Raw genomic sequence first — 12,589 nt, 5'->3', positions numbered from 1 at the left:
TCTAAGAGAGACAAAACTCAAATAGAATTTGAAAATCCAAGAAAATATTTTAAAGACTTGGTCTTCACTTGTTTAAATAAATTCATTCATTTTTTTTACTTTGCTTCTTATAACTTTCAGAAAGACAATTTTAGAGAAAAAATACAACCTTAAAAATGATTTTAGGATTTTTAAACACATATACCTTTTTACCTTTTAAATTCCTTCCTCTTCTTTCCTGACAATTTAAATCAATGTTCAAGTAAATTTATTTTTTTTATTGTAAAGAATAATAAATACATTTTAATTTAATTCTTCATTTTAGCTTCTGTTTTTTCGACGAAGAATATTTGTGAAATATTTCTTCAAACTTATTACGATTAAAATTCAAAAAAAATATTCTGACAAATCTAGAAAATCTGTAGAATCAAATTTAAATCTTATTTCAAAGTCTTTTGAATTTCTTTTGAAAATTTTGTTCTGGAAAATCTAGAAGAAATAATGATTTGTCTTTGTTAGAAATATAGCTTGGTCCAATTTGTTATATATTCTAACAAAGTGCAGATTGGATTTCAAACCTATTTAAAACATGTCATCAAAATTCTAAAATTAATCTTAATCAGGAAAAATTACTAATGATGTTCCATAAATTCTTTTTTTAAGTTTTTCTCTTCTTTTTTTTGGTTGAATTTTGAATTTAAAAAAGTCGAAATTGAAGATAAACTATGTTTCAAAATTTAATTGTCATTTTTTTCGTGTTTTCTCCTCTTTTAAACCGTTCAATTAAGTGTGAATATAATTAATTATTAATAATAACATAGAGTTAAAGGTAAATTGAGCAAATTGGCTATTTCTGGCAATTTATTTAAGTGTGTATCAAACTGGTAGCCCTTCGCATTAATCACTACCCAAGAAGTAGCTCTTGCTTTCAAAAAGGTTGGTGACCCCTGCTATGTAGAGTGGCGCTTTGCATCATTTTCAGCAGACTGCATTGCAAAATGATTAACTTCCTCTCCTGCGAGATCCACTCAGGAATGAGGCCATATGAATCCCTTCCCTGCTGTACCTGATTGATGAAGGGACTAATCCCCTGCAGATGTGAAGGCAGTTAAACGTATTACACGCCTGCTGCAGGAACATCTGTCACATGCCTTCAGTGCAAAGTGGAAAGTGATAATCTCCTCTATACTGTACATACACTGTATGTCATTACTGGATATGCGGCTTCCCACACACTACTTTTTCAATAACATATATTTATTGAAACGGAGAAAGCAGCCAGGGTTGGATTGCCGTTTCTATTCCAGCCGGCCAATTAAAGGATTATGGGGATTGGGTTTATTTCATTATGCATAAGTAGGGCGCTGTGAACTACAGGGGTGACAGCTTGCAGGGATCAATAATCTAATGAGTAGCAGGAGGTGGAAGCGGAGTGATTACACTCTTAATTATTCATGCAAAAATGCTAATATAGCCTAGATGTTACTGTAAATCAGGGGTGCCCAAACGTTTTGCCTGGAAGGGCCAAAGTGAACATTTTTTTTTACTGAGGACCACGTCGCATGTTATGGCTGTCCTCCGAGGGTCGCTTGCAAGAGTGAGTAATAAATAAATATTAATGTATAAGGATTTGCCTCATGATATTATTACACAGTTGCATATGCATTTGATCAGTATATATATATTTTTTTACATACTCTGAAAAACTATTTTTATCATAGAATTTTTTTTTTTTACAATCATGTGTGCTTACGGACTGTATCCCTGCAGACTGTATTGATCTATATTGATATATAATGTAGGAACCAGAAATATTACACAAAGAAACAACCCTTTTGTGTGAATGAGTGTAAATGGGGAAGGGAGTTTTTTTTGGGTTGGTGCACTAATTGTAAGTGTATCTTGTGTTTTTTATGTTGATTTAATAAAAAAAAAAGTTTTATTTTTTTAAATTCTTGTGCGGCCCGGTACCAATCGATCCACGGACCCGTGGTTGGGGACCACTGATATAACGTACACTTATTCAGCCTGTTGTTTTTATTTATTTGAAATTGCCTTTCAAATGTCTATTCTTGGTGTTGGGTTTTATCAAATACATTTCCCCAAAAATGCGACTTATACTCCAGTGCGACTTATATATGTTTTTTTCCTTCTTTATTATGCATTTTCGGCCGGTGTGATTTATACTCCGGAGCGATTTATACTCGGAAAAATACGGTATATATATTTTTATTTTTTTACTTGAACAAAAAAAGGTTGTAATGTATAATATTGTTGCTGCAACTTGTCAACGGTGCAGCCGAGTGCAGCTGGGATAGGCTCCAGCACCCCGTGACCCCGATAGATTATTAGGAAACACAAAGCTGACAGTTAATTATTACTACCCATTACGACTACTTTCCAAACTAAATTCATACAAATGCAACTATCATTACAATATTAACATGAATAAAGTTATTACAGATTCATACAGAGGTCGAGCAGATATTTGAGTATTTATTTTCATTTAAAGACAAATATTTATTGCATGATATCATAATATTTGTTATATTATTATTTAAAGGCCTACTGAAAGCCACTACTACCGACCACGCAGTCTGATAGTTTATATATCAATGATGAAATCTTAACATTGCAACACATGCCAATACGGCCGGGTTAACTTATAAAGTGCAATTTTAAATTTCAAGCTAAACTTCCGGTTGAAAACGTCTTTGGATGATGACGTATGCGCGTGACGTAACCAGTGAAACAGAAGTATCGGTACCCCATTGAATACAATACAAAATAGCTCTGTTTTCATTTCATAATTCCACAGTATTCTGGACATCTGTGTTGGTGAATCTTTTGCAATTTGATTAATGAACAATGAAGACTGCAAAGAAGAAAGTTGTAGGTGGGATCGGTGTATTAGTGGCGGACTACAGCAACACAACCAGGAAGACTTTGACTCGGATAGCAGACGCGCTAGCCGACGCTAGCCGACGCTAGCCACCGACCACACGGATGATCGTGGTGAAGTCCTTCGTCCTTCCGTCGATCGCTATTACACAGGTGAGCACGGGTGTTGATGAGCAGATGAGGGCTGGCTGGCGTAGGTGGAGCGCTAATGTTTTTATCATAGCTCTGTGAGGCCCCGTTACTAAGTTAGCTTCAATGGCGTCGTTAGCAACAGCATTTTTAAGCTTCGCCAAGCTGGAAAGCATTAACCGTGTATTTACATGTTCATGGTTTAATAGTATTGTTGATTTTCTGTCTATCCTTCCAGTCAGGGGTTTATGTATTTTGTTTCTATCTGCATTTGAGCCCGATGCTATCACGCTAGCTCCCTAGCTAAGTTAGCTTCAATGGCGTCGTTAGCAACAGCATTGTTAACCTTCGCCAGGCTGGAAAGCATTAACCGTGTAGTTACAGGTCCATGGTTTAATAGTATTGTTGATCTTCTGTCTATCCTTCCAGTCAAGGATTTATTTATTTTGTTTCTATATGCAGTTAAGCACGATGCTATCACGTTAGCTCCGTAGCTAAAGTGTTTCGTCGATGTATTGTCATGGAGATAAAAGTCTCTGTGAATGTCCATTTGGCGTTATCGACTCTCATTTTCAAGAGGATATAGTATCCGAGGTGGTTTAAAATACAAATCCGTGATCCACAATAGTAAAAGGAGAGAGTGTGGAATCCAATGAGCCAGCTTGTACCTAAGTTACGGTCAGAGCGAAAAAAGATATGTCTTGCACTGCATTCTCGTCCGTCACTCTAACGTTCCTCATCCACGAATCTTTTATCCTCGCTCAAATTAATGGGGTAATTGTCGCTTTCTCGGTCCGAATCGCTCTAGCTGCATTGAAAACAATAGGAAAATATGAGGAGGCTATCAACTGACTACGTCACGCTACTTCCGGTATAGGCAAGGCTTTTTTTTTTATCAGAGACCAAAAATTGCGAACTTTATCGTCGATGTTCTCTACAAAATCCTTTCAGCAAAAATATGGCAATATCGCGAAATGATCAAGTATGACACATAGAATGGATCTGCTATCCCCGTTTAAATTAAAAAAAATCATTTCAGTAGGCCTTTAATTCATCCCATCCATCCTTTTTCTACCGCTTGTCCCTTTCAGGGTCGCGCGTTATTATTTATCCATCCATTTTCTACCGCTTGTCTCTTTCGGGGTCGCGGGTTATTATTTAATCCATCCATCCATTTTCAACCGCTTGTCCCTTTCGGGGTCGCGGGTTATTATTCAATCCATCCATTTTCTACCGCTTGTCCCTTTTCAGGGTCGTGGGTTATTATTTAGTATTAAACACAAATATATGCAATTGCATGCAGTATTTTTTTTCTGTCAAAACGGAAAGAATGAATACATTTAGTAAGAAAAGATATAGTACTTTACTAACGCACATCGCTTCCGGGCTTTCGCGGGCCAGATCTGGCTCCTGGGCCTTGAGTTTGACACCTGTGGTTTAGCCCCATACCACAATATATATTTAGTAAGCGAAGATTGTGCTATATGGCAACTAGTTAGCCTTGTGAACATGCCAGCAGTGATTGTGTGACCTTGAAAGAAGTCGGTATGAATACATTTGAATTTAGGAAACCACCATTAGGCGGGCCAAACAAAATTATTTGGCGGGACTTTTTTGAGGGCGAATATACATACTGTACAGATCCGTCTCGTCCACGATTTCCGACTTGATGATCTCCTCTATGACGTCCTCCAGAGTGACGATGCCCATCACCTCGTAGAAGGGGTCTCCCTCGCCCTCATTGTTGACCCTCTGCACCACAGCCAGGTGCGACTTGCCTGCATCAACCAGGAGATAATGATTATAATGACTAATATTACACAAGCTCATCCAAATGAGGATATAGCACAAAAATGTAATGCATTACTTCAGTGGTCCCCAACCACCGGGCCGCGGCCTGGTACCGGTCCGCAGACCGATTGGTACCGGGCCGCACAAGAATTTTTTTTTTTTTTTTTTTTTTTTTTTTTTTTTTTTTTTAATGAAATCAACATAAAGTCAAGTCAAGTCAAGTCAACTTTATTTATATAGCACATTTTCAACAACTTTTTAGATTGCACCAAAGTGCTTTACAGGTTAAAAAAGCATGGAGCAAACAAAAAACAAACAAAAAAAAAACCAACAACAAAAAAAAAAAACAACTAAGCAAAAAAAAACAAAAAAAAAACACAATATATACATGATATATCAATATAGATAAATACAGTCTGCAGGGATACAGTCCGTAAGCACACATGATTGTATTTATTTATGTAAAAAAAAAAAAAAAAATTTAAATACCCCCCCCACCGGTCCGTGGGACAAATTTTCAAGCGTTGACCGGTCCACAGCTACAAAAAGGTTGGGGACCACTGCATTAGTTCACTTGGGGAGAAAAAAGTTTTGTTATAAATGTGCAAAAAGCATTGCTCTAACTCAGGGGTCAGCAACCCAAAATGTTGAAAGAGACATATTGTACCAAAAATACAAAAAACTAATGTGTCTGGAGACACAAAACAATAAATGCCTTATATAAGTGTTATAATGAAGGCAACACATGATGTAAGTGTCTATATTGGCTAACCTAGAATAAGTTTGATACTAGCGCCAAATAAGGTCAATATTCTTCTTTTCCTGTGTACTATTTTGCTCATTGACCGGAGTTGTGCATTTGCTGACTATTAATTTTATTTGCAGGTCAAAAGTAGTGACTTTTTTAATCCAGCAGATGGCGCCTTTATGAAACACCAACACCGTATCGTCAGTGTAGCGTCAATACAGCCGGTGAGTGTGCCACACCCTCACTGAAGCGTCATTTACCCATCACTGTTTCCTGTACCTTTTTTAATAAAGCTTTTAATGGACACTGGAACACATTTATTCACATTTTTATTTCATGCAGGTAAATGATGTTGAAAATATTTTTTCCAAATTCAACCTCTGAGGTCAAACATATTCTGTTCCACACTAAACTTGCATTTTGTCATTAGTAAGTGTGAAAATGTTTTAGTGATAAATACTAGAGATGTCCGATAATATCGGCCTGTCGATATTATCGGCCGATAAATGCTTTAAAATGTATTATTGGAAATTATCGGTATCGTTTTTTTGTTGGTTTTTTTGTTTTCTTTTTATTAAATCAACATAAACACAAGATACACTTACATTTAGTGCACCAACCCAAAAAACCTCCCTCCCTCATTTACACTCATTCACACAAAAAGGTTGTTTCTTTCTGTTATTAATATTCTGGTTCCTACATTATATATCAATACAGTCTGCAAGGGATACAAATGAGGATATGAGGAACAATTGAATGCATTAGTTCACTTGGGGAGAAAAAAGTTTCGTTATAAATGTGCAAAAAGCATTGCTCTAACTCAGGGGTCAGCAACCCAAAATGTTGAAAGAGACATATTGGACCAAAAATACCAAAAACTAATGTGTCTGGAGACACAAACAAATAAATGCCTTATATAAGTGTTATAATGAAGGCAACACATGATGTAAGTGTCTATATTGGCTAACCTAGAATAAGTTTGATACTAGCGCCAAATAAGGTAAATATTCTTCTTTTCCTGTGTACTATTTTGCTCATTGACCGGAGTTGTGCATTTGCTGACTATTAATTTTATTTGCAGGTCAAAAGTAGTGACTTTTTTAATCCAGCAGATGGCGCCTTTATGAAACACCCAACATCGTATCGTCAGTGTAGCGTCAATACAGCCGGTGAGTGTGCCACACCCTCACTGAAGCGTCATTTACCCATCACTGTTTCCTGTACCTTTTTTTAATAAAGCTTTTAAAGGACACTGGAACACATTTATTCACATTTTTATTTCATGCAGGTAAATGATGTTGAAAATATTTTTTCCAAATTCAACCTCTGAGGTCAAACATATTCTGTTCCACACTAAACTTGCATTTTGTCATTAGTAAGTGTGAAAATGTTTTAGTGATAAATACTAGAGATGTCCGATAATATCGGCCTGTCGATATTATCGGCCGATAAATGCTTTAAAATGTATTATTGGAAATTATCGGTATGGGTTTTTTGTTGTTTTTTTTGTTTTGTTTTTATTAAATCAACATAAACACAAGATACACTTACAATTAGTGCACCAACCCAAAAAACCTCCCTCCCTCATTTACACTCATTCACACAAAAGGGTTGTTTCTTTCTGTTATTAATATTCTGGTTCCTACATTATATATCAATACAGTCTGCAAGGGATACAAATGAGGATATGAGGAACATTTTAATGCATTAAGTTCACTTGGGGAGAAAAAAGTTTCGTTATAAATGTGCAAAAAGCATTGCTCTAACTCAGGGGTCAGCAACCCAAAATGTTGAAAGAGACATATTGGACCAAAAATACAAAAAACTAATGTGTCTGGAGACACAAAACAATAAATGCCTTATATAAGTGTTATAATGAAGGCAACACATGATGTAAGTGTCTATATTGGCTAACCTAGAATAAGTTTGATACTAGCGCCAAATAACGTAAATATTCTTCTTTTCCTGTGTACTATTTTGCTCATTGACCGGAGTTGTGCCTTTGCTGACTATTAATTTTATTTGCAGGTCAAAAGTAGTGACTTTTTTAATCCAGCAGATGGCGCCTTTATGAAACACCAACACCGTATCGTCAGTGTAGCGTCAATACAGCCGGTGAGTGTGCCACACCCTCACTGAAGGGTCATTTACCCATCACTGTTTCCTGTACCTTTTTTAATAAAGCTTTTAAAGGACACTGGAACACATTTATTCACATTTTTATTTCATGCAGGTAAATGATGTTGAAAATATTTTTTCCAAATTCAACCTCTGAGGTCAAACATATTCTGTTCCACACTAAACTTGCATTTTGTCATTAGTAAGTGTGAAAATGTTTTAGTGATAAATACTAGAGATGTCCGATAATATCGGCCTGTCGATATTATCGGCCGATAAATGCTTTAAAATGTATTATTGGAAATTATCGGTATCGGTTTTTTGTTGGTTTGTTTTGTTTTGTTTTTATTAAATCAACATAAACACAAGATACACTTACAATTAGTGCACCAACCCAAAAAACCTCCCTCCCTCATTTACACTCATTCACACAAAAGGGTTGTTTCTTTCTGTTATTAATATTCTGGTTCCTACATTATATATCAATACAGTCTGCAAGGGATACAAATGAGGATATGAGGAACAATTTAATGTATTAGTTCACTTGGGGAGAAAAAAGTTTTGTTATAAATGTGCAAAAAGCATTGCTCTAACTCAGGGGTCAGCAACCCAAAATGTTGAAAGAGACATATTGGACCAAAAATACAAAAAACTAATGTGTCTGGAGACACAAACAAATAAATGCCTTATATAAGTGTTATAATGAAGGCAACACATGATGTAAGTGTCTATATTGGCTAAATTAGTATACAATCAAAATGACTATGTGTTGCAGGCTGACTCAAATCTTTGTTGACAAAAATGTTGAAATGTAATATTTATTCCCCACATTTTTACAACATTAGAAAACGTTATTAAAATTAGTCTTCTCAGAGGATGAGATAACTTCTGGAAATGACTGGCTTAGAATGGCCAAAGGTATAGATATGTGTGTCCAAGTTAAAGGAAACGTCAGGCTGTCTTCTTCTAGTGGATCTATTACAATCGTTGCAAGCTGGGTAATGTTTGCTGTGGTCTGGAACAACATGGCACACAAACAACTATCGGAAATGCAGCCAATATTACATACAGATAATGTGTCATGAGACATGCAAATATAAATTGAATACACAGGGGACATAAGTAAAGGAAATTAAATGAGCTCAAATATAGCTACAAACGAGGCATAATGATGCAATATGTACATACAGCTAGCCTAAATAGCATGTTAGCATTGATATTGTAGTCATGCAGTGACTAAATATGCTTGATTAGCACTCCAAGTCAACAACATCAACAAAGCTCACCTTTGTGCATTCACGCACAGCATAAAACGTTTGGCGAACAAAATGAGACAAAGGAGTGGAATAAAAATGGATTTCTGTGGAAGCGTCGGAGAAAGTTGTACAAACTGTTGAGTCACAGTCCACACAACTACGGTGAGTTCAAGGACCGCCGAAAATTAGTAGGACAGAACGGCGCTCGCCAGCTACTCTCATCAGTGAAGCTTAAACATATTTTCAACAATAAGGAAGGTTTGTATCACGTTTGTCCTTCTACAGAAACCATATTAAAACAAAAAATATATTTTTCCCTCATCTTTTTCCATTTTTGAAAAATCTCCAGGGAGCCACTTACTTTTACTCTTAAACTTTTACTCTTTCTCTTACTTTTTGCTCTTATTCTTACTTTTACTCTTACTCTTACATTTACTTTTACTCTTACACTTACTTTTAAACTTACTCTTACTTTTAAACTTACTTTTACTCTTACTCTTTCTCTTTCTCTTTCTCTTGCACTTACTTTTACTCTTTCTCTTACTTTGACACTTACTCTTACACTTACTTTTACTCATATTCTTACTCTTACTTTTACTCTTACTTTTACTCTTACTCTTACACTTACTCTTACTTTTTCTCTTACTCTTACACTTACTTTTAAACTTACTCTTTTACTCTTACTTTTAAACTTACGTTTACTCTTACACTTACTTTTACTCATATTCTTACTCTTACTTTTACTCTTACTTTTACTCTTACTCTTACACTTACTCTTACTCTTAGTCTTACTTTTACTCTTACTCTTACACTTACTTTTAAACTTACTCTTACTCTTACTTTTAAACTTACTTTTACTCTTACTCATTTTCTTTCTCTTTCTCTTGCACTTACTTTTACTCTTTCTTTGACTCTTTCTCTTATTTTGACACTTACTCTTACACTTACTTCTACTCTTACTTTTACACTTACTTTTACTCTTAAACTTACTTTTACTCCTATTTGTAGTCTTACTTTTACTCTTACTTTTACTCTTACTTCTACTCTTACTTTTACACTTACTTTTACTCTTAAACTTACTTTTACTCTTACACTTACTTTTACTCATATTCTTACTTTTACTCTTACTCTTACACTTACTTTTACGCTTACACTTACTTTTATTCATACTCTTACTCTTACACCTACTTTTACTTTTACTCTTACTTTTAAACATACTTTTACTCTTAATTTTACTCTTACTCTTACTTTTACTCTTACGCTTTCTCTTTCTCTTGCACTTACGTTTACTCTTACTTTTACTTTTACTCTTTCTCTTACTTTTACTCTTACTTTGACACTTACTCTTACACTTCTTTTTACTCTTACTTTTACTCTTACACTTACTTTTACCCATATTCTTACTCTTACTTTTACACTTACTTTTACTCTTACACTTACTTTTACTCCTACTTTTACTCTTACTTTTACACTTACTTTTACTCTTACACATACTTTTACTCTTACTCTTACACTTACTTTTACTCTTACATTTACCTTTTCTCTTACACTTACTCTTACTTTTACTCTTACTTTGACACTTACTCTAACACTGACTTTTACTCTTACTTTTACACTTTCTTTTACTCTTAAACTTACTTTTACTCTTACACTTATTTTCCTCTTATTCTTACTCTTACTCTTACTTTTACTCTTTCTCTTTCTCTTAGACTTACTTTTACTCTTACACTTACTTTAACTTTTACTCTTACTCTTACTGTTACTCTTACTCTTACTCTTGCTAAAATATATATGTGAAGTTACAGCATAAAGTTGTAATTGTATTGTACTGAACTATAAAATGACAACTGTGAAGTTCCAGCAGCTAGTTGTCACTTTATTGTAGTTAACTGTAAATCCACAGCTCTGCAGTTACAGTGTATTGCTGTTAAGATATTTCACAGTAATTTACTATACTGTGAAAGTAATGCAATTATTAGCCAGTAATTTACATGAACTTTTTTTTGTAAAAAGAAGTGAACTCCGATAAAAACGTGATCTTTTGTAACCTCCATGGCTATGAGCATTGAGGGTTGACAGAAGTATTGGGACACAACTTCCAGAGTATGTATGATCTTCTTTTGTAACCGAAAAGCCAAAGAAAAAGCCGCATCTTGCTTTCAGAGCATTTTCCCCCTGAAACCATTCGGCGTGGGACCACCTTTGATGTCCCCACGTGAATATTAGAGCACTGAGTTGCACTAAATCAGGGGTCACCAACCTTTTTGAAAGCAAGAGCTACTTCTTGGGTACTGATTAATGCGAAGGGCTACCAGTTTGATACACACTTCAAAAAATGGCCAGAAATAGCCAATTTGCTCAATTTACCTTTAACTCTATGTTATTATTAATAATTAATGATATTTACACTTTAATTGAACTGTTTAAAAGAGGAGAAAACACAAAAAAAAATGACAATTAAATTTTGAAACGTAGTTTGTCTTCAATTTCGACTCTTTAAAATTCAAAATTCAACCGAAAAAAAAGAAGAGAAAAACTTTAAAAAATAATTTATGGTACATCATTAGTAATTTTTCCTGATTAAGATTAATTTTAGAATTTTGATGACATGTTTTAAATAGGTTAAAATCCAATCTACACTTTGTTAGAATATATAGCAAATTGGACCAAGCTATATTTCTAACAAAGACAAATGACTATTTTTTCTAGATTTTCCAGAACAAAAATTTTTTTTTAAATTGAAATAAGATTTCAATTTGATTCTACAGATTTTCTGGATTTGCCAGAATAATTTTTTTGAATTTTAATCATAATAAGTTTGAAGAAATATTTCACGAATATTCTTCGTCGGAAAAATAGAAGCTAAAATGAAGAATTAAATTAAAATCTATTTATTATTCTTTACAATAAAAACCTTTTTTTTTACTTGAACATTCATTTAAATTGTCGGGAAAGAAAAGGAAGGAATTCAAAAGGTAAAAAGGTATATGTGTTTAAAAATCCTAAAATCATTTTTAAGGTTGTATTTTTTCTCTAAAATTGTCTTTCTGAAAGTTATAAGAAGCAAAGTAAAAAAATTTATGAATTTATTTAAACAAGTGAAGACCAAGTCTTTCAAATATTTTCTTGGATTTTCAAATTCTATTTGAGTTTTGTCTCTCTTAGAATTAAAAATGTCGAGCAAAGCGAGACCAGCTTGCTAGTAAATAAATACAATTTAAAAAATAGATGCAGCTCACTGGTAAGTGCTGCTATTTGAGCTATTTTTAGAACAGGCCGGCGGGCTACTCATCTGGTCCTTATGGGCTACCTGGTGCCCGCGGGCACCGCGTTGGTGACCCCTGCACTAAACCCTCGTGAGGACATGCTGTCATGCGATGCTCCAAGAATATGCCAGCAGCCTCCAACTAGATCCGTGCAGTCAAGATTGAAAAATGAGCATTAATGTGCAAACTGCAGCAAAAAAAAAAAAAAAAGTGGAGGAGGAAAATACGCACATTTGCATGTTCCTGCTGGCCTTGCGAGTGTGTGACTCAGACAAGACGTCAGCGGGTATTTGGAGGATTAGCCGGGAGATATACTTTGGCAGTTTGGGAAGATTCGGCCCTCCCTATGTAGAAGTATTACGCAATCAGTCTGGGGATGCCTATGTGGCTGCCATATCTAT

The 12,589-nt window shown here is 34.7% G+C and overlaps 1 protein-coding gene across 1 annotated transcript in view; it reads right to left on the bottom strand.

Annotated features, from left to right (window-relative positions):
- The window catches only part of LOC133657173 (metal transporter CNNM1), a 45,490-nt gene that overhangs the window by 24,312 nt on the left and 8,589 nt on the right, over positions 1-12,589 (bottom strand). The window contains exon 2 of the mRNA XM_062058169.1: positions 4,644-4,787. Coding sequence (XP_061914153.1) covers positions 4,644-4,787 — 144 coding nt within the window. The remainder of the gene's footprint in view (positions 1-4,643; positions 4,788-12,589) is intronic.

The sequence above is a fragment of the Entelurus aequoreus genome, linkage group LG09 (assembly GCF_033978785.1).
Source record: "Entelurus aequoreus isolate RoL-2023_Sb linkage group LG09, RoL_Eaeq_v1.1, whole genome shotgun sequence".
NCBI classification, from domain to species: domain Eukaryota; kingdom Metazoa; phylum Chordata; class Actinopteri; order Syngnathiformes; family Syngnathidae; genus Entelurus; species Entelurus aequoreus.
The sequence above is the reverse complement of the archived record's forward strand: the minus strand, read 5'-3'. Positions and strand labels throughout refer to the sequence as shown.